A 25642-nucleotide genomic window follows, 5' to 3' on the forward strand; every position below is an offset into this window, starting at 1 on the left:
CCACATTTTCTTTTTCCTGTGCTGCCTTCTGCCATTATGATTGGGGCTGGGACAATCGAGAACACCGATTTGTCAAAACGAGTCTGTTTAGTGAGTACCGCTAAGGTGAGGGTGCATGCTTTGTGGTAAAATTTTTCATCTCAGCAGCGCCTTGCACTTTTTGTGTTGCACTTCCTGATCAAGTTGATTGATATGTGGGGTTTAACGTCCCAAAACCACCATAAGGTTATGAGAGATGCCGTAGTGGAGGGCTCCGGAAATTTTGACCACCTGGGGTTCTTTAACGTGCACCCAAATCTGAGCACACGGGCCTACAACATTTCCGCCTCCACCGGAAATGCAGCCGCTGCAGCCGGGATTCGATCCCGCGACCTGCGGGTCAGCAGCCGAGTACCTTAGCCACTAGACCACCGCGGCGGGGCGTTCTGATCAAGTCATTTTGACACAAGTGGAAATTGCACAAAGCTTAGCTTGCTCACGGAGTGCCCATGGCATAACTGCTCATGCCGTTTACATTACAGAAGTTGGCCTAGTGCTGACAGCAATGTACACCTACACTTTTTTGCTACCAAGAAGGGTCAGAAGACCGAACAAGACAACAGCCCAACCAGGTTGAATTTTTATTTACAGAAAACTTATAGCACATTCACATCGTACAGGTGATGGGTCAATGATTAATTTTGGACAGGGATGTTGTTTACCTGTCCATAAAGGGAATCATGCAGGCCCAACCCCGTTTGGGCTGTGCCGTGGTGTTTTCGAGAATAATATGCAATGCAGTGGACATGAGAAAATATAAATTCTTTTGTGTGTGTGTGTGTGTTTGTATGTGTCCCATGAGGCTGTTTCGTTGACCAAAGGATGCATTACAGCACACAGAAGAAAAAAGCAGCTCTGCAGTGTGAATGCACGTGTGCTCAATCAGGTGGTCTTTCATAGAAATAAATATATTGCAGTGCACAGGAAGAGGGACGTTCTCCTGTGTGAATGCAGATGTACCTAATGCGTTTTCATGCCACAAAAGAAGATGTATTGCAGTGAACACCGAGAAATAAATCCTCTCCAGTGTGCAAGCAAATGTGTGTCACAATGTTTTTTTTTTCACTCAGTACGTATGGAGGAGAGATAGAAAAAGGGATGCCACCAAGTGCGCATGCGAATGCATCTTACAAGGTTTGTTTTCTTCACAAAGCATATATCTCTGTGGACACAACAGAAGCAACGCTGTCTTGTGTGAGTACGAGTGTGTTGAACGAGGGGGCCTTTAACTGAAAAGGGTGCATTGAAGAGTACACAGCAAAAGGGACATTCTTCTGTGTGAATGTGCACAATGAGGTTGTATTTCAGAGAAAAGGATGCACAGCAGTGGACACAAGAGAAAGGTCTCTTCTCTGTGCGAGTGCTCATGTGCTTATTTAGGTGGCTTTTTTGCTCGAAAGATGCCTCACAGTGGACACACGAGAACGGTCGCTCTCCTGTGTGAGTGTGCATGTGCTTACTTAGGTGGCTTTTCTGCGCGAAAGATGCCTTACAGTGGACGCAAGAGAAGGGTCGCTCTCCTGTGTGAGTGTGCATGTGCTTACTTAGATGGCTTTTCTGCACGAAAGATGCCTTACAGTGGACGCAAGAGAAGGGTCGCTCTCCTGTGAAAGTGTGCATGTGCTTATTTAGGTAGCTTTTCTGCACGAAAGAGGCCTTAAAGTGGACACAAGAAAAGGGTCGCTCTCCTGTGTGAGTGCGCATGTGCTTATTCAGGTGGCTTTTCTGCTCACAAGATGCCTTACAGTGAACAAAAGAGAAGCGCTGCTTTACTGTGTGAGTGTGCACGTGGGTATTTAGGTGGATTTTCTGCACAAAAGATGCCTCACAGTGGACTCAAGAAAAAGGTCAATCTCCTGTGTGAGTGCGCATGTGGTTATCTAGGTGGATTTTCTGCACAAAAGATGCCTTACAGTGAACACAAGAGAAGGGTCGCTCTCCAGTGTGAGTGTGCATGTGCTTATTTAGGTGGCTTTTCTGCGTGAAAGATGCTTTACAGTGGAAACAAGAGAAGGGTTGCTCTTCTGTGTAAGTGCTCGTGTGCTTATTAAGGTGGCTTTCCCTCACGAAAGATGCCTTTTAGTGAACACAAAAGATGCTCTCCTGTATGAGTGTGCATATGATTATTTAGGTGGATTTTCTGTATGAAAGATGCCTTACAGTGGACACAAGAGAAGGGTCGCTCTCCTGTGTGAGTGCGAATGTGCTTATTTAGGTGGATTTTCTGCACAAAAGATGCCTCACAGTGGACACAAGAAAAGGGTCGCTCTCCTGTGTGAGTGCGCATGTGGTTATCTAGGTGGATTTTCTGTACAAAAGATGCCTTACAGTGAACACAAGAGAAGGGTCGCTCTCCAGTGTGAGTGTGCATGTGCTTATTTAGGTGGTTTTTCTGCACGAAAGATGCCTTACAGTGGACACAGGAGAAGGGTCGCTCTCCTGTGTGAGTGCGCATGTGCCTATTTAGGCGGCTTTTCTGCATGAAAGATGCCTTACAGTGGACACAAGAGAAGGGTCCCTGTCCTGTGTGAGTGCGCATGTGGTTATTTAGGTGGCTTTTCTGTGCGAAAGATGCCTTACAGTGGACACAAGAAAACTGTCGCTCTCCTGTGTGAGTGCGCATGTGCCTATTTAGGTGGCTTTTCTGCACGAAAGATGCCTTAAAGTGGACACAAGAGAAGGGTCCCTGTTCTGTGTGAGTGCGAATGTGGTTATTTAGGTGGCTTTTCTGTGCGAAAGATGCCTTACAGTGAACACAAGAGAAGGGTCGCTCTCCTGTGTGAGTGCGCATGTGCCTATTTAGGTGGCTTTTCTGCACGAAAGATGCCTTACAGTGGGCACAAGAGAAGGGTCGCTCTCCAGTGTGAATGCGCATGTGCTTATTCAGGTGGATTTTCTGCACGAAAGATGCCTTACAGTGGACACAAGAAAAGGGTCGTTCTCCTGTGTGAGTGCGCATATGCACGATAAAGTGGCATTTTTTCGTAAAGGATGCCTTGCAGTGCGTACAGGAGAAGGGATGCTCTCCTGTATGAGTACGCATATGCTCAATAAAGTGGCCTTTCAGCAAAAAGATTGCACTGCAGGGGGCACAGGAGAAAGGCTGCTCTTTTGTGTGGGTGTGCACATGAGTCGCCAGCTTGGACTTATGAATGAATGCAGCTGGACAAAAGTGGCACTGGAAAGGAGGCTCGCCCATGTGTTTCTGAAGGTGCTTGCTCATGGTTGACTTGTCCAGGGTCACATAGGTGCACTGCTGGCAGAAATGATGTCGGCCTCGTACAGACGACAGTGAATAAAGCTGTTCCAAGGACCCACAGGATAAGGGGCCTGCAAAAGCAATCAACAGCACACCAAGTAGATGGAAATTATGTGTGATACACTACAGGGGTATAGACAGATATTTTTTTTCAGATTGGGAAGAGGGGAAGGCGCCTTCTTGATTATAGGAGGGCACCTTTTTGAATTGGTCATGTTTCGCTCTTTATGCCATGGCGAGAAAAATTAAGGGGGGGGGGGCACACAGGTCTGGTGTGCCACCCCCTGGCTATGGCCCTGATACCCTACAAAGAACTGGAGTATGGCAGCAATACCCAATGGTTGCTACGTATATGTAAGAAAAGTAGATGATCATCTTTTCTCTCATGAACCAAAGGTACTGTGTCTGCAACAGGACACAGACACAGCAAGTGTTAGAAACACTACTATTTCACTGCAGATACATACAATGGCCAACAAATACGAACAGCAGGAGCCCGAAAAATATAACACGATTTAGCTGTCATTCCGTTGCTGTGTCAAAGACATTGAAAGTGTCTAAATGTGGACAAATAAAAACTAGTCTATTAAGCTACTTGCTGTACTTCTGTTTACAAAGAAGTACTCGGAAAACACTGCACAACTAAATAACCACTTTATATTACAGCACATAAATCCTAGTACAAAAAAAAAGAAAAAGTGATACAGAGAAGTGGGACCTTCTTTCTTTGTTCTGTCTGTTTGTGCAGCCAATGTTATTGTAATAAGTGACATGGGGCAAAATAGAAAAGCAAACAAAGAATTACATTTACAAATGTTACAATTACATCATGGTTGTGAATAATAGGAATTACAGACAAGTGCAAGGTTCGATGAAAACTTGTCTGGTTGCCAAAACTCATGGCAGGAAATAGTAAACACCAAAAAATCGTTGAAATGAGAACAAAAATGATGTTTTGCCTTATTATAAGGGCATTCTTCACAAATATTATTCGTGAAAAAGTTCCCCGATTTAGGCCAAACTAACAGTTCTGTTTTTGTTCTTTGCTAACAAGGCCCCTAATAAAGCATGTTCTTTTTATGTTAGTAAGAGCTCTCTAAGTTGAAGCCTAGCTGAGAGTATTATTGAAGGATAAAGACGTTTGCTTCAGAAACAGCACACAAACAGTTCATCAAGAATGAAAGCGAAAGAAACCAGTCTTTATAAAAAATACACATTTCACAAAAAGGCCGCTGCCTGTAGTGAAGCACTTCTATTAACCCCAACAAGAAAGTTCAAAGCGTTAAACAAAATTTAGTTCGCATACGGGTGAGCGGTGGAGTACGGAAAAATATCAGTTCAGTCTCATCAACTTGCAGAGGCTTGATGGGACACAAGCACCTAGTTGACGCGAGTTAGTCGCTTGCGGCGAAGCAACACTGGCGACTGGAGACGCGTCAATAAACCAGGGAGGCAGCTGGGAGCACAGTTTGGATCCATAGCCCAACGACTATTGCTTGCCTGTCGGTAGGAAAGTTCGCAAGCCCTGTGCTGGAGTTCAGGACGGGAGGGCTACGGCCTTCTCGAGCTGGAATGCAGCGATCGGAGGCCCTGGCCGGTTGAAGTCCTCTTGGCTCGAGTCTGAAACCCGATGCGCATCTTCAGCGCCAAGTTCGGTGACAACCTTCCGCTCGGCACGTCCTTTTTGAGCTCCCCCAGCTCTTCTGTGGCTCAGAATCTTGCTTGAACACCGGCCCACTTGTTCCGTACTGATTGGATGCGTCAAAACTTTGTGGTCGCTGCCCATTGGTTCTTTTTAGTCTTGTATTATGTTCACGTTACCCCACGCATCATCGTGCTTCATCTACGCAGCTCCTCGCGTGTACTCTGTCATCTCTTCCTTTTTTTTCTCAGACGAGCACTTTTCAAAAGTGGCACTTCAAAAGTGCACCACACTCATCACACCCCCATAGCAGGGCTGAAATGTCATTTCTGTTTTTGTTTCACCATCGTCGTCTACGCAGCACCACGCATGCGCTCTGTCATCTCTTCCTTTTTGTGACACACACTTAGGTGCTTACTGTTAGCACCGTAGAATCAATTACAACTGTAGTGGAGCATACGCACTTCCGTATGCGCCTCCCAAAGAGAACGAAAAACACCGTGCTCTGATTGGACGAGAACCTGGGCCGCCTTCGCCAAACTTGTGGTACGGCCATTTTTCGTTGCGACACCGTTGCCACTTCTCTGCTTCAATAAACGTCATCACATTTGGTCGAGGCTGCTGAGATCCCCAAGCAGACCTGGAGCTCCGCTCTCGCAAGTTGCCCGAGAGACCACGGCGAAACATTACGGACGCAGTTGCCAACCAGCCCATCCCAGCCCAGCCAGCACCATCGGCGGTCCCGTCTACCTGCCCCGGCGCTACTCGCCAACGAGACCCACCAATCTTCAGCGGCGGTGGTGAGCAAGACGTCGAAGACTAGCTCTCCTTGTACAAACGCGTAAGCGCCAGCAACAAGTGGGACAACGACTCTAAGCTCGCCTACGTTATCTTCTACTTGGCAGACGTAGCTAGGCTTTGGTTTACCAACCGCGAAACCGCCATCGCCAGCAGGTCCTCCTTTAAGACCCTCGTGACTGAAGCGTTCAGCCAACCAGAGGTCTGCAAGCTCCGCGCTGACCAGCGCCTGCACCACCGAGCCCAGCAGCCTGGCGAGAAGTTTACTAGTTACATACAGGACGTGCTCGACCTCTGCAGGCGTGTGAATCCATCTATGCTTGAAGAAGAGAAAATTAGGCAGATTCTCAAGGGCATCGAGGATGGCGCAATCCAGATGCTGCTAGCGAAAAGCCCGACCACGGTGGCAATCCTCGTAAGCTTCGGCCAGAGCTTTGATGAATTGCGTCGTCAGCGTTCGATCGCCCGACAGAGTGTGCCACCGCCGGATTCGATCTCGGCCGTCGCACTCGCAAATGCCAACGTTCGCCAAGAAAGTCTGTCCAACCAGATCGAGGACTTCATCAGGGAGGAAGTCGCCCGACAGCTCTCCCTGCTGCCGCATGGCGACGCGCCCACCGCATGGCGACGCGCCCACCGCAAGCCTGCCTTTGACACTGCAGCAGGCCATACGTACTGAAATTTGCGATGTCCTCCCTACAGTGCAGGCTCCTTAACCATGCACTTCAGTAGCACCTAATCTTTCAGCTGTCCGCTATGCACCACCTGCACCACCTTCACCTCTCAGCTACACAGCTGAGGTCCCGCGGCCCCCACCGCATCCAGTCGCTTTATCGGCTCCACCTCCTCCGGCCTCGCCTACAGTTTACAGGCCCCCACCTCGCTTTTTCCGTCTACCTAATGAGTGGCGCACCCAAGACAATCGTCCTATCTGCTTCCCCTGTGGCATCGCTGGTCACATTGCACGCTTCTGCCGCCGTCGCCCCACACCTGCAAACGCATACTTCAGAACTATTACCTACGCGCCGCAGCAGGCCACCACGTCTGCATATGAACAGAGGCACTCCGACTCGGATCGCCACCCATCGACTGCTCGTTTCCCATCACCTCGTCGCCGATCGCCATCGCCTATGCGTCGTCGACCACCTCCTGAGGAGGGAAACTAATCAGTGCAGTTCCGGAGGCAAGAACTGCAACTTGTGCGCAATTCCCAAGGCCTCCGTTTTCGCCGCAAAATGTTGTTGATGTCATTTTTGAGGGAGTCGCCACATTAGCGTTAATTGATACAGGGCCGCCGTTTCTGTGATGAACGCAAAATTTTGTCGAAAACTGAAGAAAGTGACCACATCTCTCTGTGGAATGGTGCTGTCCACGGCTAGCGTGCAACGCATTCATCCCTCGTCTGTGAGTACGGCGCGCGTCGTCATCCAAGACGTTTTGTACGTCGTACAGTTCTTTGTTCTGCCATCTTGCTCTCATGACTTTATCCTCGGTTGGGATTTCTTATCACGTCATGAAGCTATCATCGATTGTTCCCGTGCCGAAGTGTCTCTTGTGCCAACATGTGAATTTTTAGCACCCGACCGGTTTCCTCGGCTCTGCAAACTCACCACTGACGACGACATCACCTTGCCTCCGAAAGCTTCGGTCCCTATAAGCCTTTCATGTGTGGCGCAACCTGACGCCATCTCCGGTTTTTACTGAACGCAAGGGCATCATTCTCCCATTTGCCGTTCTTACAATTGCGTCTGGTTTAACCGTAATGCAGGTTACCAACCACTGCAACTACCCCATTGGCTTACTTCGTGATGAAACGTTGGGATATGTGCAACCTGTCAACCATATCGATGATATTATTCTTTCCGACGAAATGCCATGTCACAATGCCGCAATCACTCATGCGTCTGAGCCATCAAGTTCGTCAGCCTTCGACAATGCCATTGACGCAGACCTTCCCCTCTCGCATATCCGCCAACTTATTGCTCTCCTTAACAAGTTTCATTCTTCTTTCGACTTTCAAGAACCTGCTTTGGGCCGCACCACGACTATCACTCATACTATTGACACCGGCTTACATTCGCCTCTGCGACAGCGTCCTTATTGCGTTTCCGCCGAAGAGCGCCGCGTCATTACGGAGCAAGTAGATGACATGCTTAAACGTGGAGTCATACAGCCTTCTCAAAGCGCTTGGTCATCACCTGTGGTTCTGGTAAAGAAAAAAGATGGAACCATTCGATTTTGCGTGGACCATCGCCTCTTTAACAAGATTACGAAGAAAGATGTCTACCCGCTACCACGAATAGACGATGCTCTTGACTGTTTACAAGGCGCCAAGTACTTTACATCCTTGGATCTGCGTTCTGGGTATTGACAGGTGCCAATGGCTAAATGTGATCACCCTAAAACAGCCTTTATAACGCCAAATGGCCTATATGAGTTCAAAGTCATGCCATTTGGGCTCTGCAACGCACCTGCCACATTTGAGCGCATGATTGATACCATCTTGCGTGCCCTTAAGTGGAAAACTTGCTTGTGTTACCTGGACGACATCGTAGTCTTTTCATCTGATTTCCCGACACATCTTGTTCGCCTCCACGAGATTCTGACGTGTCTAACTTCTGCAGGCCTACAACTTAACTTCAAGAAGTGCCACTTCGCAGCACGAAAACTAACCATCTTGGGACATGTCATCACAAAAGACGGTGTTCTTCCGGATCCCGATAAGCTTCGAGCTGTCGCTGACTTCCCGTTGCCCACATCACTGAAAGCCCTAAGAAGTTTCGTCGGTCTCTGCTCCTACTTTCGTCGCTTCGTGCGCAACTTCGCGTCTATCATCGCACCTCTCACGAGTCTGCTTTCCAACAGCAAAGGATTATCTGCATAGTCACCTGCATGTGACGACGCATTTCGCCAGCTGCGCCGCCTGCTGACCTCACCACCTATTCTTCGTCACTACGACCCCGCTGCTGCCACAAAAATTCACACCAATGCAAGTGGCATCGGTCTTGGTGCAGTTTTGGCATAACGGAAAGGCATCCAAGCCGAATACGTAGTTGCCTATGCAAGTCGCGCTCTCAAGAAGGCTGAATTGAATTACTCCGTGACAGAGAAGGAGTGTTTGGCCATGATCTGGGCCTTGACGAAGTTTCGCCCATACGTTTACGATCGTCCTTTCGACATGGACACAGACCACCACGCTCTATGTTGGCTGTCCCCATTGAAAGACCCGTTCGGACGCCTGGGACGTTGGGCACTTCGATATCAAGAATACGACATGCGTGTCGTATATCGTTCCGGTCGCAAGCATGCGGATGCCGATGCACTTTTGCGATCGCCATTAACCCCAGATGTGGCTTTTCTGTCACGCCTTTTTACCCCATTGTCACCAATAGACACCACTGACACGCTTTCGGAGCAGCGTAAAGATCCATACCTTGCATTGTTACTCGACTACCTTACCGATCCGTCTGCTGTCTCTTCCACGAGAGCGCTACGCCGACGAGCAGCCCACTTTTCCGTGCGAGACAGCATTCTGTACCGCCGCAACTACATGCCTGGTGGTCGGAAGTGGCTCCTTGCTGTCCCAACTCATATGCGCTCTGACATCTGCATGAATTTCTATGCAGACCCCCAAAGTGCTCACGCAGGTGTCCTGAAAACCTACGAAAGGCTGCGCCAACGATATTACTGGCGAGGAATGTATCGCTTTGTGCAGAAATACGTTCAGTCTTGCACCACTTGCCAACAAAACAAGGCACCTCCGCGGCACCTTACTGGCATGTTACAGGCGCTCCCATGCCTGGCTCGCCCATTCGACCGCGTGGGTATCGATCTCTATGGCCCCCTCCCATATAGTCGCTCTGGAAACCGGTAGATTATTGTCGGCGTAGATCATTTGACACGCTACGCTGAGACTGCAGCTCTACCGGCAGCGACGGCCCACAAAGTTGCACTCTTCATTCTGCGCAGCTTCATTCTCCGCCACGGGGCTCCACGGGAATTACTCAGTGATAGGGGTCGAGTGTTCCTGTCGGAGGTCATCCAAGCTGTTCTCCCTGAATGCAACATCATCCACCGGAAATCTACCGCATACCATCCACAGACGAATGGTCTCACTGAACGGTTCAACCGCACACTTGGCGACATGCTGAGGATGTACACCTCCTCCGACCACCCTAACTGGGACGCTGTATTACCTTTTGTTACCTTCGCTTACAACACCGCGACGCAAGCGACTACCGGTTTTTCCCCGTTCTTTCTGTTGTACAGCCGCGAACCATCCCACCCACTCGACACTATACTCCCGTACCGCTCTAATGCATCGGAGTGCTCCCCACTTTCGGAAGTCGCCAGATACGCTGAAGACTGCCGTCAGTTGGCTCGGTCTATGACAAGTGAGGCTCAAGGTCTACAAAAAACCCGACATGACGACGTGCATCACATAGCGCCTACGTTTCGAACTGGCTCCCTTGTGTGGCTTTGGGTGCCCCCGCACGTTCCTGGCCTTTCTTCTAAACTTCTGGCCCGGTACCATGGTCCATAACGTGTCACTGACGCAACCTCGCCAGTGAATTACATCATCAAGCCTCTAACACAATCGCCAGATTTGCGCCGTCGAGGACGCGAGACCGTACACGTCGACCGTCTCAAGCCCTACTACGACTCCCTCATTGTGCGTATTCCCTCAGTCGCCAGGATGGCTACTCTTCACCCCGGGGGTATTGTAGTGGAGCATACGCACTAGCGCGTATGCGCCTTCCAAAGAAAACGAAAAACCCCGTGCTCTGATTGCACGAGAACCTGGGCCGCCCTTGCCAGACTTGTCGTACGGCCATTTTTCGTTGCGACATCGTTGCAACTTCTCTGCTTCAATAAACGTCACCACACAACAAACACATCAATGTTAGTAGCAGAAGGAAGTGTGTACATTACTGCCACAGTTGATGCATTTTCCTCTACTGTCTCTATTTAGCTTCATTGAAAGGATAATCATACCAGGGAACACAAAATCGCTTATGAAACATTTTTTTGCATCTTGCAGTATCTAATCAAAGTGTCACTGCTGGACAATGCAGCAACCTATCGACAAAACTGTGTTCTTTAATGAGAACAGATGTGTCAAAAGAAAAGGATCGATTATTAAATGCCTAGACTGAACCAGTATATTGTAACACAAGCAATTTTTCCTTAAATTCACGATTCAAACACGTACACTACAATCAAATCAATTATTCTCAAAGTCAATAGTGTATTAAGGACTAACCTTGGGAAAAGTGACTGGTCAACTTTGTAAACTTTAATGCTACCACTCTCGAGTAGCAGTCTAGATATGATCACATTGCCATCACAAGCCAGAGTTCATAATGGATTTCGCTGCAACTCATGGTACCAATTAATAAATAAGCTTTAAAAGGAATCTATGCCAATTCGCATGTGGCAATATACCAAGCCTACAATTTTCGGCTGTGGATTGAGTACTATGAGTAATTATTAATTGTTGGCTATGTCCATAGCTTGGCGAAAATTGTCGAGCTCACTCAGACTCACCAATGAAAGATATTTTAAGCTTGGGGCTCAATAGGACTCAAATTCGCCAAAGGTATCCCTAGCTGGAGTCACTTGGACTGAAACTAGCCAAAATATTGCTCACCTGGACTCACTAAGACTCAGACTCGTGGCTTGATCTCAGTGTGATTGAGTCTGAGTCAGTTGACTCATGAGTCGATTCGCCGAGCTATGGGTATGTCGTAAAGCCACGGTATGATTATTTAAGATGTCGTGGTGAATGGCTTCAGTTATTTATATCACCTGGAGTTCTTTCTATTGCACCTGAATCTTAGCACATGAGACAGAAGTTTTTTTTTGCCTAAATTGATAATGCGGACACCACAGCCGGAGTTTGATACTGGGATCTACAGATTAGCAGCCTCACACCATTATCACTAGACCACTGTGGCACGTAGGAGGAATGTAGGCATTTGTAACAGCCAGATTTAAATCTTGGTTGGGCTGCAGCTTTATACCTTGAGTCTCAATGTCCGCAAGCCAGGCAAATCTTGCCAGCTCACTTTTGACAATTACAAAGCCGCATTTCGCTGCAATTTATCAATAACCAACGACAACTTAAACATCGATAGTAAAGTAGCTGAAACTATTTATACAGAAAAAATATGTTTTCTAAGATGATTGCTTACATTATGAGAGCTTGATAATCGTAATAATTTTGAGCATGTGGCCTAAGTGAACTCCTCATGCAAACTTGCAACTTGCAAGCAGCCAGCTGACAATTTCCAGGGGACTCTAGACATTGAGATCTCTTTTGTTTTTGGTAGCCACCTTCTGCTCTCTATAATCGATTTTAACCAACTGAAATTATTTACATTTTCCAGTATTTTTGTTGTCTTAAATTAGAGAAATTTATCTAGTGAAAGCAAATAAAAATGCTAAATATATAAATTTGGAAAAAAGATGCATGTTTTGACTCGTATCTTTCCTTATATTACGTATTCCACAGTGTATAGCTCGTGCTACTTTCGTGACATTTTGTAGTTCATTTGAATGCTCGCTTAAGTGCGGACACTAGAAACAGAATTGGCCGATACGGCACTTCGTGCAGTTGCCGCTTAGATTCAGTGCTGTGCTAGTGCTGTCCTTCAACACCACTGTGCTTACTCTGCGGGTGGGACCTCTCCTACAGTTAAATTTTAGTTGCTTTTGGAGAGGAGCTTTCGCAGTCACGGAATACCTGGCACACACACATCCTTTTTTTCTTTTCGTGTTCAGTTAAAAAAACAATAAATAAAATGCAAATACTGATTAGCATTATGAAAAATCAAAAAATGAATTAAACCGCACCTGGTGCCACTGAAATACACACAAAAAAAAGAAGTTAGAATTGTGCTCTGTAACTAAGCCTCAATATGCTCAAATTTTTCAAGCCTGAATCTTATGCCTCAACATGCCTACAGTCAAACCCAACTTGTTTTGCGCAGCATAACAACTTCATTCTGCCCAAAATATGAACTAATTTGGCAAAGAGACAGTTCATTTTGCGGCCAAATCATTATGGAATATATTGCCATTTTTAATAAAAATTCAAAAAACACATAACTTTTACCGTAAATTGAAGAAGTTTTTGTTATGCAACACTGACTCTTCTGCTTAACCAGTTTCTCCCTCGGTATGTCAATCTCTTTTTAGTCTCTTGCTTTTTTTTCCCTTTTCATGTCATGCTATCCATACAGATATATATAAATATATTTTACGGTTTATATTTCCAATTGCATATAGTTGATGAGAGCATCACCATTTAATTGTATCTGTATTTCGATTTTTTAACCTTGTATTCTCTTACTTTCGCACTGTTGTTGCCAATCAAATACTCATGTATACATTTCATTGGAGGTCCCACTTCTGTGTATACTACAGAACCTCCTTCTGTATATTCTTTTTTGTACATCTTATTATGAAATAACAAAACTTGATTTGATTTGAGTCATATGGCAAAACAGGTACTGCTGTGCTCGCACTTTGTATTTGGGAAAATTGTCAGTAATGTTCAAGATATGCTCTTTCCACAAACGTATATGTTCTTTTTTATAGTGAGTATGAATGCATTCTGTGCAGCTGCTTCAATTTATAATCATTTTATCTGTCACCAACAGCAAATGACTAGATGGATTTGTGTGAACTTATCAAACATCATTTTTTGATTGTCATTGATTTTTGTCCTATTTACACGTTGTCGCCTAATATTCTGTAGACATATTGCGGCACGGGGGTACAGTGCAACTACTCAATTTCACATCACTTTCGTTGTTGCGAGAAGCTTCATTCAATTCTCCTCTCACACGGCTATCCCACTGTGATTACATAAGGTTCCAGTGAGCTCACTAGTGATCACAGATTCACCTATGCCTTCAAGCTATGCATACGAAAACTGATCTTTATTCGTGTATGTGTAGAAGACTCTGTGCACGGTTGGCGCAGAAGCCTAGCTCCGGATCCAGCTGCACACAGTCGTAGCGCGCATGTTTGACTTGGTACGAAAATGTGATTAATCACAGGTGCAACTAGTTTGTCAAATAAGGCAACAGGCTAGGTCAACAAACAATTTTCCTAGGTACACTAGCAGTAACAAATAATGCAGAAACATTGCTAAGAGGGAAAATCCGATCCATGTAGAAAACAAAGGTTACGGGTTATAACTGTGGTCGATTGACGGCTCACAGATCTTGAGGGTGATGATGGTGACGACTGGCCGGTTGCGCACTAGACTCTGTTACAACTTTTTCCACATAGTAGCTATAACAGGAGGGCAACTCACATTATAAATGTTGTTCGAGAATCATCTAATAAATGAAAAATATTTACATTTCTTCAATTAGCCTATTGCTTGAGGCTATTCATGGTATGCTGCCGTAACCTTTAGGAAGCTCAAAACTCGTCCTACCTTTTTCTACGAATCATTCAAAGTTTGTGAAAAATTAAACTGCTTCCTCAACCTTAAAATCAGCCGTAACCAAGTTTTCTACCCACTAATATTGTATCTGTGCTATGAAGCATAGCTTCACAGTGCAGACAAAGGGGCTGGGAAGTGCTGGGCACCCTACACATACGTTAGTAACGTGTACAGAAACACTAATCAAAGTCGTGGAAAATCGGGACGCTATCAAGACAGAAAAGTTAAGACAAGAAAACTACGAATCGGTAGCAAGACTACCGTATGTAGATAAACTGTTGCATAGTTTGGGCAAAGTTAATGACGGGTATGGGTTTAAATCAGTCCTCTAGGCTCCTGAAAAACTAGCTACAATTTGTCAAATGATTCAGTGAAAAATGCAGCAAAATGACAAAAAAAAAGTTATTTTCCTTCTTTGTCATTCTCTCTTTGTCAGGCTTGATTGGTTCAGCCGGGCCCCGCTAGATGGCACGACCTGTCCAATTTAACCAAGCGAAAATTGAATTTTTTTAACCCCTCGCACCATTCCTCTTAGTAACGTCCGGCGGTTATTTATTAAATGAATCAAACAGACACGAACAAGCAGCAGTTTATTACGCTTCTTAATGCACAGAAGGTTTTTTATTCAGTGCAGCAAGATCGATTATTAGTGTTGAATTGTAGAGGGTTCGTCTGACGTCATTGGGATAATTTTAGAGGATGTCCTACTGCGGCACATGCATTCTTGTGCATTTACCTTAATTTCTCGATAAGTAAGGCACTGCTGTTGATAATATTGTCATTTTAGACATTGTCATACATTGAACCCTCACTCAGATGTAAATTGTTACTAGACTTTAGTTTCTCTTTAATGCATATCAGGGGTAGAACAGGGTAAACGAGTTTGGGAGCAGTCCTGAAAGCAGCCAGAAGTACCTTTCGTAGCAAACTTAGAGCGTAGAGAAAAACATTTCGGACTGGGCTTGGAGCAGCTAGAAAGGCCTTTTCAAGTAAGGTTAGAGCAGTTAAAAGATTCAGATCACATATAGCCCGGTTTCACAGCACTTGTTAAGCAACATTTTTCAACCAATAAGTCAAATTATGCAATGGCCTTATTATTGCGATAGCAATTATATGGGTACCTTTTGATTTTAGTTGTGGCCATTGAAGTCATGTCCCGCATAAAATCCAAACGAATAACATCCACCCACGCATTGTATGTTCAACCCGAGGGTAAGCAGGGGCAACGAAAGCAGCTGGTCCTGAGATCAAACGAGGTGGCCCAACTCCGTTGCCCAGAGAGCGCATGTGATAACATCCCCCAATCAAGAGGCCCAGAGAAGAAACACCGCCTGTCTTGCATGAGCATGAAAAAAAACACGAGGCTAGGGAGGGGAGGTGTTGCTCAAGCAGCAGCTGTGGAATTAGCCAGTAAAGCTGCGATCGCTGGCACGCACGCTAGCTCGGCAGGCATGACCTCTATTGCAGTTAGATTGCATACAAGTCTGAGTAGATATAGTCGTCCAGCACATCACGTGCTCTATGTCTTAATGAAAAAGTGTGAGGGTGGCAAAACTTACTGCTTAAGCAGCGATCAAATGCACCGGCTATGTCCATAATGTGATAACACATGAACGGGCACCAGACAAGGATGAATTGCTAGTGCATCAACAGTAAACTTTGGTTAAACAGGCGAAGTTGCGTGCTGTCTCAAAAGAAAGAAATAGACAGCTCAAAACTTTGTAACCGCCATACTTGCTGCGCTCTCATCAATTACTTAGTACTGAAGCGAGCATATTCCTTTACGTCAACAATCTGCAGAATGGTGCCTAGTTGGATCATAGAGCTGTGAACTGCTAACCTTACTTCGCGTAACATTCCTAGTTGTTGCCACAGCATTCCCTCCTAAGCCGTTGTGGTGAAACCCAGACAATATATTTAGGTTATGGCAAATACGGAGACATACCTGAACAATAACCTTGAGGTTCTGTTTGCGTAGCGTGGGTTGACAGAATCTTCTTGTCATTGGCCTGTGTTCCTTCATGGCGGGTTTGTAGTCGCACTTGAATCGATTTATTTGTAACATGAATCGGTTCACATGCTGGCTTTGGCGATGCTTCTACACCATGTGCCAAATCACAAGACAGACTCGGTGCTCCCTCAGGCTCTGCTGTGATGTCATCCTAAAATAAATGGCATTCAGTTGTAGTGAGGAAAAATGCCAGAGGTTACTACTGAGAAAAGAAATGAATGTTCTCTCACAAGATCTGTTTCGCTATAATGAGTTTGTCTTGGTATGTGCCCGATGATTACATCTCCAGAGAGCAACTGTTTTAAGAATCTGAAATGCTATCAAGCGCTTTCTTCAAGATAGGCTACCAGGGTTGTACCCAAAATTTTTGGGGGGGGCGAGGGGGAGAGAAAGGCACCTCCATAATATGGTCATTTTCTGCTATCTATACCATGGTGAAAAAAAAAAAATTGGGGGATAAATTATAGAATCTTATAGTTATGTGTCCAGCTCAGAGCAAGGTGATAGTCACGCACTGATAAACGACTGCTCTCGAAGCAGCACAAGAGGCTTCGATTGGTTTGTTAATTGAGCCACAGGTGCTATTGGCTCTTCCCGTTTCTTCAATGCAGGCATTGTAGGCAAGAGAAAAACTCACACCAGGGTGTCTCGGAAAAGGTGAACCAAGGGTTAGCTCCTCCAACTGCGCTAATAAAAGTCGTCATGGCTTCTGTCATTGATGCCATGGCATCCAACAGCTGCACCTCACTAAGAGGCATAGTCCTGTGTGCTGGTGTACGATGCCATTGTATCGTACGCCAGCACACAGACTATGCCTCCTAGTGAGGTGCAGCTGTTGTGGCCAACGGCTGCGGTAGGCCTGCCGAGAACCTCCGCGCCATGGGACTGAAGGGCACCGCAGTAACATCAATGTGGTGTCGCATCAAATCATCTTTTGTTTGTAGTCGGGATAGGCCTACAGGCTCGCAGAAGAGATCCGAACGTGGCTATGAACCTGGTGCTCCATTCCAGCCAGAACCAGTGCTCTAAGGCTTAACACTTACGACATGCCTCGTCACTCTGAAGGAGGTTTATGGCCACAAGTCATTTATAACAGCAAAGGTGTTGTAACTCACTGCAGTTTGTGAAGTGCCACAGAAAAATTCCTGAAGTAAGTATGTGCCACAGGAATTTGGCAAGACCCAGTACTTTGTACGGTAGATAAGAGTGTCAAACAAAAATTAACATGTAAAAGCAAGCTTCTTCCCCCCCCCCCCCTCCCATGTGCTGCGAAAGATAAACTGACAAAATTTTGGAGGGTTAGGGCCCTAGATTGTGCATAGATCAAATTCAAAATGGTGTCAAAAAGCCACACATGCTCGCAGTGAAATGCTTTGTTGCATCCACATTAATGCGTTGTCATTATTCATCTGACATTCGCCCTCGTTGGCCAGAAAAAAAAGTTATGTTAAGAAAGGAGCACTTGCTCTGCCATTAGCAAGTATTTTGAAATCTTTAAAAAAAATTTCATGGTACTTAAAATTGGACATTTTAATATTTGATGTACATAATTCGATAGACGCAGTAATACACATAATTTCGTCATGACACTAATGCATCTAGAATGTTGCTTAGTTACATAACTGACATGTTTCAAACCATATGCTCATGAAGTATAGATTTGATATTTTGATGCTACATACAACTCGAATAACTGACTAGTAACCATAAATAATATCGAGTGTCATTTCGCATCCACATAATCTTGGTAGGAAAAGCACTGCTTTTGTTTTAGTGGTATTAATTTGTAAAAAATAAAGCTCACTCCATGGGTACTCAATATATTTGTACTCTGATGATACTGTAAATAAACAAATGAAATAGTTTTTAAAGGTAACCTCCTTTCACTTATATGCAAAGGCTGCCTACAGCTCTTGAGTTAAAAGCTCAATAGTCAGATTGGTACACCTCTCATTGCATAACGGTCCAGTTTCTCTGGTTGCGTAGCATGACAATAAAGGCAAAAAACTTACATCAGAGTGAAAGATAAATGTTTACAAATGCCTAAAACACCCTTATTATCAACAGCATTTCTCTCTTTATCGAGAAATTAAGGAAAATGTGCAACAATATACATGCCACGAGTGGGACATTTTGAAACAATTCCAATGACGTCAAAAGGTCAGACTGCAATTAACCAGTAGTAATTAAACCAGTTACAATAAAAAAAACAACCTACCCAATAAAATGTTGCTTGTTCGCTTATCCCTTTATGGTCTGACCGGCACAAATGTTTGGATGAACAAAGGCGCTTAAAGAAGAGCACGTGCTTCAGTTTCGGTTTTATAACTGTGGGCCACAAGTATCGATGTTTCCGAGAATATGTTTCCGTAGTTCATAAATTTCGTCACTAGAGAGCAAGCAATCGCACTGAAAATGGCGTCGCAGCAAGTGCGTCAGTGGTGGCTCCCTCTTCCTACTAAGTCAACGGTCTTGCATGTTATACATTTTGATTACGTAGCATATACATATGAAAGCAATACGAAAACTTCGAAAAATATGTATCGCTAAAGATAGCGGTCATTCTTGCCGCAACCGCTGTGTACTCCTACATGAAAAAGTTATACGCACGTTTGTGCAGGCTAGGCTTTTGTCCTCGTGAAATGCATGCGGAGTAGCGCAAGCTGACACATTTGTGTGCTGCGGTACCTGTGCCAACTCTTGTTTCATTGCAAATTGCCTTCTTGGCATTTTATTGGCATTTAATTGATTGGTGTTTACTGATGCTTAAAGTATGCCACGTAAAGTGGTGTTGCATAGATAGTGATCACCGCTTATGCCAAAAAATATTAATTTCGTGAATTTGTGTGCGAACCTGAATATTATTTGAAAGCAGCAGATTTTTTATTGCCGATTGCATAGATTTAGAGTTGTGCCACTTGTTTTCTAGGGACTACGATTCACAGTGCACATTAGAATTGCTAAAGTTAGCGAACTTTAACACACAAGAATTTCCCGCCAGAGCATGAAGATTACACGAAAAAATGCTTATACACTTTGAAGTTTCAAGTTTATTATTATTATCAAAGTAACGACACATAAAATGAACGAAACGTTTTACAGACTAGGGTCCCTTAGTCGAAAGACTGTCAGAATTTCTTTTGTCAGAATTAGGTAGCTACAACAAAGACAACAAATTTACAGAGATTCACGTTCGCGGTTTGAGCCAAGTGAGTGATGGAAATTGCAGTGAGGAGGAGGGATTTTTGGGCAGTCTGCCTCCAAGCCAACTTGGTCAGGTGGCCATCCCCGGCCAGTTAAAGTAAAGGAACTGCTGTTTGGAAGAATGAACATTTAGCTACAGAGCTGCTTGGAGTCCCTAATGAGCCGATGCTCTTTTTGATGCCAGTAATCATTTTCCACATGTCACACCTGTCCCGTTTATTAGGGAGGCGATCGCCGGGCTAATTCCAAGAGCCGAAATATCGGCCCCCCGAACCGCACCACGAAAGCGTGGACAATTTAGAAGTGGTCCTTTTTGGCGCGCCAGCGGACGCCGGCTGTGGCCCAAAGAACAAGTCAGAGCCGAGAGTTGATAAACAAAACAAATAATATATTCTCAAAAATGGCAGATCGAAAACAATACACAAGAATGCACACTCCACAATAGTTACATACAATACGTCACCAATCAGACAACGTACTACACAGTACAATCAGCCACACTCAAAACAACGGACTCAGACAACAATACGCACTACAATGCAGTCGCATGCATTGAACAACCAAGACACTTAAGGACTAAAGAGATAGAAAACCTATTCAGTTTGAAGTCCTTGGAACAAAAGTCTGAATGATACTCTTCCGAGAATCACTCACTCAAAGTCCAGCGTTGTTGTCGTTCCGTAGCTCTCGAAGTTTCTCTTCCAGGAAACCTCGTGTCCTCAAATGGCCACTCTCCAAGCTTCAAACTTCTTCGCCGGAAATCCGTCGGCTTCACACACGCAGCTGTTGCCCGCGTCTTCGCTCGATAGCGGTAAACCCACGCTCTTGCCTGTAGCTCGAGCCGTCCCTACGGGCCAAAACTTCGCCGACTACACGGCGGACTCTCTACGCACTCTGGCGCTCACTTCCGTCTCCTCCTGATTTCTCGTCTCGGCTGCTCGGTTAAATACCTTGCGCGCGACTTTCCAGATGTTTCTCGTCATTTCGTCGGCGCGATACGCAGCGAAGGCTGGGGAGAGGCACGAGACGGTTCGACTGCCCTCTCCGGAGGATGATTCACTCGGTCTGACCCCGCCTCCTTCGTTCTAGAAAAATCGCAGCCTTGCTGGGCCGCCGATGTGGGGTGAGGAGGATCGTCTGCGAAGCCGTGCTTCTGCAGGGAGAGCGCGCGCCCGGGAGCCCTGGATGTTTGCTTTCTTTTTTTTTTTCTTTTTACCTCGCGGCGTTTCTGCCGCCCGTTGTCGCAAGGATTTGGCGGCGCGCTCTTTTTTTAGCGCTCGTTCTGTGACACCACATTTCCCAGACTAATTATTGCAATTATTTTGTGAAGCGCTGGTGACAAAACGACTGTGGGCCTGAAGTCCAAAAAAAAAAAACTCTGCAAGAAAGTCGGCAAATGATCAAGCAGGTTGGCTGTATCAGATCAGTGGCTGCATCAGATCACCAAAGCAGGAAGCAACAGAAAGCTGCGAAAAAAATGTTCAACAAGATCAATCTATAGAGAGGTTTCCGGTAGTGAAAAAAAGAAATTAGCTGTCACATACAAGTGACTTTAGTGACGTCACCACTGGTCATCAACGCACAGCTTGAAATCGGCACAACACTGCAGGTTTCCAGGTCGCATTTGTGCGCAAGGATAGGTTGTTGAAAGTGCAAGTGCCACAATCTCCCTCTGAGTAGCAAACAATTCTGTAAAGTATGGCACGCGCAGAGCTGAAGATGTATTTTTTTTTTCTATTAACCGTTCAGAATGTACTCCTCGCTGAAGCCGATCAAAGGAACAAAAGCCCGGCTCACGCACATGTGCGGGATCAATTTATCAGCCGAATACTTCAATTTTTTCAGCTTACTACTTCCCACCAAAAAAGTCATGCATTCTCTTTTTGATGTGAGTGCGTTGCAGCGATGTTTTTACGAATTATTGCCTCTTTAATCCCTTTATCCTTTCAAAAATGCTCGGCAAATACAATTGTGTATAGGACTATGGATGCACAAAGTGTCACAAGATGACGACATCACAGTAACCCTGCGTTCCTGCAAGCTTTTGCATTTGTCAGCTTTCACGCAGTAAAGGTGGGAAACATCAGGCAAGGCAACTGCTACATTAGAAGGCCTGCATTCAGTCGGGTGATTTGCACTAATGCCGTGTAGATCATTAAACATGACATGTTTTAAATGTAAGCATTCTCTGGACACAAAAGTAGCACTATGACCAGTCCTGCATTGCTATTTCAGCTATCAGTGTTGACATAATATTTGCCCTTAGTGTCCCTTTCACCGATTGAACGCTTCTGAAAACTACACATGTAGCTGTGATCAGCTGCTTTTTACGAAATGCATGCACAATTATGTTCTCTTTAATTAACAAAGAGAGTTCATTGGACCTTCCTATGCGAGATCCTATATTGCCATTTATTCATCAGATCGAATTTATTTGCGAAATTCTAAATTCTAGCATGGAATAACTTTTCCAACCCTTTAGAGAACACTGGCAATGTAGAAACAAGACGATACTTGCCGAAAGCATTCGTCTCCTCACCCTAAAAAATGAGAATAACATTTGACAATTGCATTTTTTGTAGAAATGTTCCCGCAGAAAAATCCAAGATAAATATGGGCAAGAGGGCGTGTAGTCAAGCCTGCCATGTATTTTATCAGTCTTTGCAAGTAGGTAATATCCTGAGCCGAGCTATCTTTAAACAAAGCAAAGACAGTTTGTACATCACATGAAGTAGAGATAAGAACTGAGTGGTGAGACCTGGTAGTTAGACGAGAAAGTCGATAAACGCTTAAGCCAAGCTGCCATGATAAGAACACTGATTACTTTATGTTAATCTAATGACAGCTACATCAGTAGAAGAAAGATTTAAGGCATCAATTATTTTCTGTCATATAATTTTAGCTTTATAGATATAGACAATATGAAAACAATTAAGCGACCATACTTCCTTATTACAAAGAAACGTTGCAGTTTAATGCCTGTGTTATTCGAACGTATTCCAGCCTTCAGGGTTATGTGTGCTTAATTTTTAAATAACCTATCTTCTTAATTGATTTGAGGCAATGACTGATGATACAAGGGTTGTGAGGTCGTTTGGATGTGTTTATTTCAATGATAGGAGAAGATTCAAGACATATTTTTGATAATAAGTAAATGAACGTGTCATATGTATCATCAGACGTTATACGCAGCATATGCACTTGATTGCAGTTAAAATTTTTTAATCCAGAACAAAAACATTCAAGTGTAGTAAGTGTGTTGTATTATATAGAAAGATCAACGTTGGCATGTAACGCAACAATTCTACTACAGCATCACTCGTAGCAAGGTTATATAGACGGCTTCGGTGTTTGTAAACAAACTAGTTCGCACTGAACGTCCTACCCCAGCAGACTTCTGATTTGATTGATTGATTTGTGGGGTTTAACATCCCAAAACCACGCTATAATTATATGAGAGACGCCGTAGTGGAGGGCTCCGGAAATTTCGACCACCTAGGGTTCTTTAATGTGCACCCAAATCTGAGCACACGGGCCTACAACATTTCCGCCTCCATCGGAAATGCAGCCGCCGCAGCCGGGATTCGATCCCGCGGGTCAGCAGCCGAGTACCTTAAGTAACAAGTATTGTTAAAAGAAAACACCAGTCTGAAGTGTGGCAGCTTGGGCTAGTTGGTATGGCATGTCGATAGTTATAGCGCGAGAACAAAACGACGACACAGAGACAAGAAGGACACGAAAGACACGAGCGCTCGTGTCTTTCGTGTCCTACACTGCTTCGGGGATGGCTAGAATGCCCACAACCTTTTTGTGGAAAGTGCCCACACACTGCCTTTTGCGGCGTCCTGATTGGCTAGTTGCATAATAAAAACACCTTAACAGCTGCTCTTGGTATTTGCACAAGGCAGTACTGGTGAACTTTTCATACATGCCAACTTATCATGAGCCTGACCTTGCCCACTGCAGGCAAGGCCTCTAAACCCGGTCCTATGCTATGTTATACCCGCTAATTCCTTAATCTCATCTGGCCACCTAGCTTTCCGTTACCCTCCGTGTTTGCTTTCACTTCGAATTTAGTCAGTTGCGCTTACTGACCAGCGGATATTCTGCCAATATGTTACGTGCACTGCCCGTGTCGATTCCTTCTTTTAGATTTCAATTACGATGTCCTTCACACGCATTAGCTGTCCGACCCACCCTTCTCTCTTACGATATCTCAAGGTTACACCTATCGTTTTCCCTTACGTTGCTCGTTGCGTCGTCCTCTCATTGTAAGCCTCCACGTTTCTGCTCAGTAGTGAAGTACCGGTAAGATGTAGCTGCAGCTGCTCCTCGGCAAACGTGTTCCTTTACAACTTCCAGCGTCTCGCTACCGAGATGGTTGCGCATTATTTATTGGATATATCCCTCCGCGTTCTTTGTCCAGTTCAGTAATCATGAGTTGATGGAGGCGGAAATGTTGTAGGCCCGTGTGCTCAGATTTGGGTGCACGTTAAAGAACCCCAGGTGGTCTAAATTTCCGGCGCCCTCCACTACGGCGTCTCTCATAATCATATAGTGGTTTTGGGACGTTAAACCCCACATATCAATCAATCAGTAATCATGAGTTGTAATTCGAAGTTTACCATAAGGTACCCTTCAGTACCTCATTCCCGATCTCGGGTCCCGAAAACTTTCTATAAGCACGTCGTGAATAGCATTGGGGAGACCATGTTTTCTTGCCTTACACGTACCGTTCTTTATTGGGATTGCATCGTTTTTCTGTAATGTCAACACATGCCACATAGTAAGCTCAGATATTCGAAATCTTACCTCATCTCTCGAGCTCTTCGAGAATGCTGTCCCCGGTGCATTCTGTTCACCAACGAAGGGCGATGACACCACGCCAGGCTTTAGAAGAGCAGATTTTAACGGAGTTCCCATTACGCACACAAATAACACTGATTGAAATTGCTATCACTAAATTGTATCGAGCAAACCAACAGCGGTGTTCAAATGTTTCAAGTATACTGTCTCTAACCGAAGGGATCCGCAGAGTAGCTCGTGTTTTCTCATGAGGGAAGTTGTGATGCGGTACATCGTTCCGATTGTAGATTCTTTGTCAGCCGTACACGGCGATGGGCGAGCTTTTCCGTCCTGTAGCAGCTCTTGGAAGCGTAAGCCATAAACGCAGGCTGGCCAAGTCAATTATCCAGGATGAGAATAATAACTATCGCGGAAAACAGTTAAGAAAATCGGCACACGAACGACTGGTACGCAGCGTCTTCACGGCGGTTCAGCACACACACTACGCGTATCATGGGTGCCGCCATCTTAACTACAAAAAAAAAAAGTTATTTATCTGGGCTATTTGAGAAAACCCCGCTAGGGCACCGTGCTTGGTTCCGCTTTCGTTTTCGCGTGTTCCAGCTTTTGTTTGGTGTTCATAATGCTGTCCGTGCAAAATAAAAGCAATTGATGACCCATCGCGTTGGTACGAATACCGCCGACTACAGGACCTTGAAACGTTAGATGATTCTTCTCCTGCCAGGGCGTTTCTCTCCGGACACCACGAAGCACTCGCACGCTCCTCCAAGCACTTGGCACTGTCATCTGCTACAGTGGATGACATTGGGCCACCAGTAAGATCAGAGCATTGTGCGCGTTCCACCCTGCGTGCAGTCCTCGGCTTCATGGAGGTTGCGCAACTGACCGAGCGCCTCTAAAGCTCACCGACTAAGCCTAGAACTCACGACGAGGCACTTCAGCTTTTTGTGTTACCAGTGCTTTGTAATTGTGCCTCCAACATACCTACTCCACTCTAATTTCCTTCTTCCTTACCTTTTTTCCCAATCCCAAGAGTCGCGGTTGTGGTGTCCTCGCCTGAGAGACAGTTACTACTGCGTCACTCAACCACACTTTTCACCTCCTACCAAAATAAAGTTGTTTCCCTCTCTCTCACCTCCTATCAAGAATCCCTACTTGGCCTAGGTATTTTTTTTTCTCGTTTTTTGCAACTGGTGAAAATGCGGTCATCACGGCCAAGTTTGGAGTGCACCTATTATGCGAGTTCACCCATCATGAGCGTAAATACGGTACTCCAGCTCCCCTGTCCAGCGCCTGTCCAGTTCTTTTAGTCTACGTTACATATTGTTTGCCATGAGTAAGTCCACAGTGCACAGTCCACATTTTCTTTTTCCTGTGCTGCCTTCTGCCATTATGATTGGGGCTGGGACAATCGAGAACACC

The 25642-nt window shown here is 45.2% G+C and overlaps 1 protein-coding gene across 2 annotated transcripts; it reads right to left on the minus strand.

The window, feature by feature from the left end:
• Window positions 1-605: 605 nt before the first annotated feature.
• Window positions 606-24745, minus strand: LOC142804028 (uncharacterized). 2 transcript variants are annotated; one of them, XM_075890534.1, is made up of 3 exons: window positions 24227-24744; window positions 16145-16361; window positions 606-3369 (listed from the first exon to the last, which is right to left on the minus strand). In XM_075890534.1, exons 1-3 carry the CDS (start codon window positions 24335-24337, stop codon window positions 2087-2089), a joined length of 1611 nt encoding a protein of 536 aa, XP_075746649.1. In that variant the 5' UTR covers window positions 24338-24744; the 3' UTR covers window positions 606-2086. The 2 variants fall into 2 exon arrangements, with proteins under 2 accessions (XP_075746649.1, XP_075746650.1); XM_075890535.1 differs by lacking the exon at window positions 16145-16361 and having other exon boundaries at window positions 3236-3369; window positions 24227-24745.
• Window positions 24746-25642: the final 897 nt, after the last annotated feature.

Source organism: Rhipicephalus microplus, chromosome 3, assembly GCF_043290135.1.
Source record: "Rhipicephalus microplus isolate Deutch F79 chromosome 3, USDA_Rmic, whole genome shotgun sequence".
NCBI classification, from domain to species: Eukaryota; Metazoa; Arthropoda; class Arachnida; order Ixodida; family Ixodidae; genus Rhipicephalus; species Rhipicephalus microplus.

Excerpts from the sequence above, each read along its gene's own strand:
- LOC142804028 (XM_075890534.1), bottom strand. The coding sequence starts at position 24,337 with ATGGGAACTCCGTTAAAATCTGCTCTTCTAAAGCCTGGCGTGGTGTCA. Across the intron at positions 16,362-24,226 it reads CGAAGAGCTCGAGAGATGAG|GATGACATCACAGCAGAGCC; the intron begins GTAAGATTTCGA and ends CATTTATTTTAG. Across the intron at positions 3,370-16,144 it reads ACCTCAAGGTTATTGTTCAG|GCCCCTTATCCTGTGGGTCC; the intron begins GTATGTCTCCGT and ends TTGCTTTTGCAG.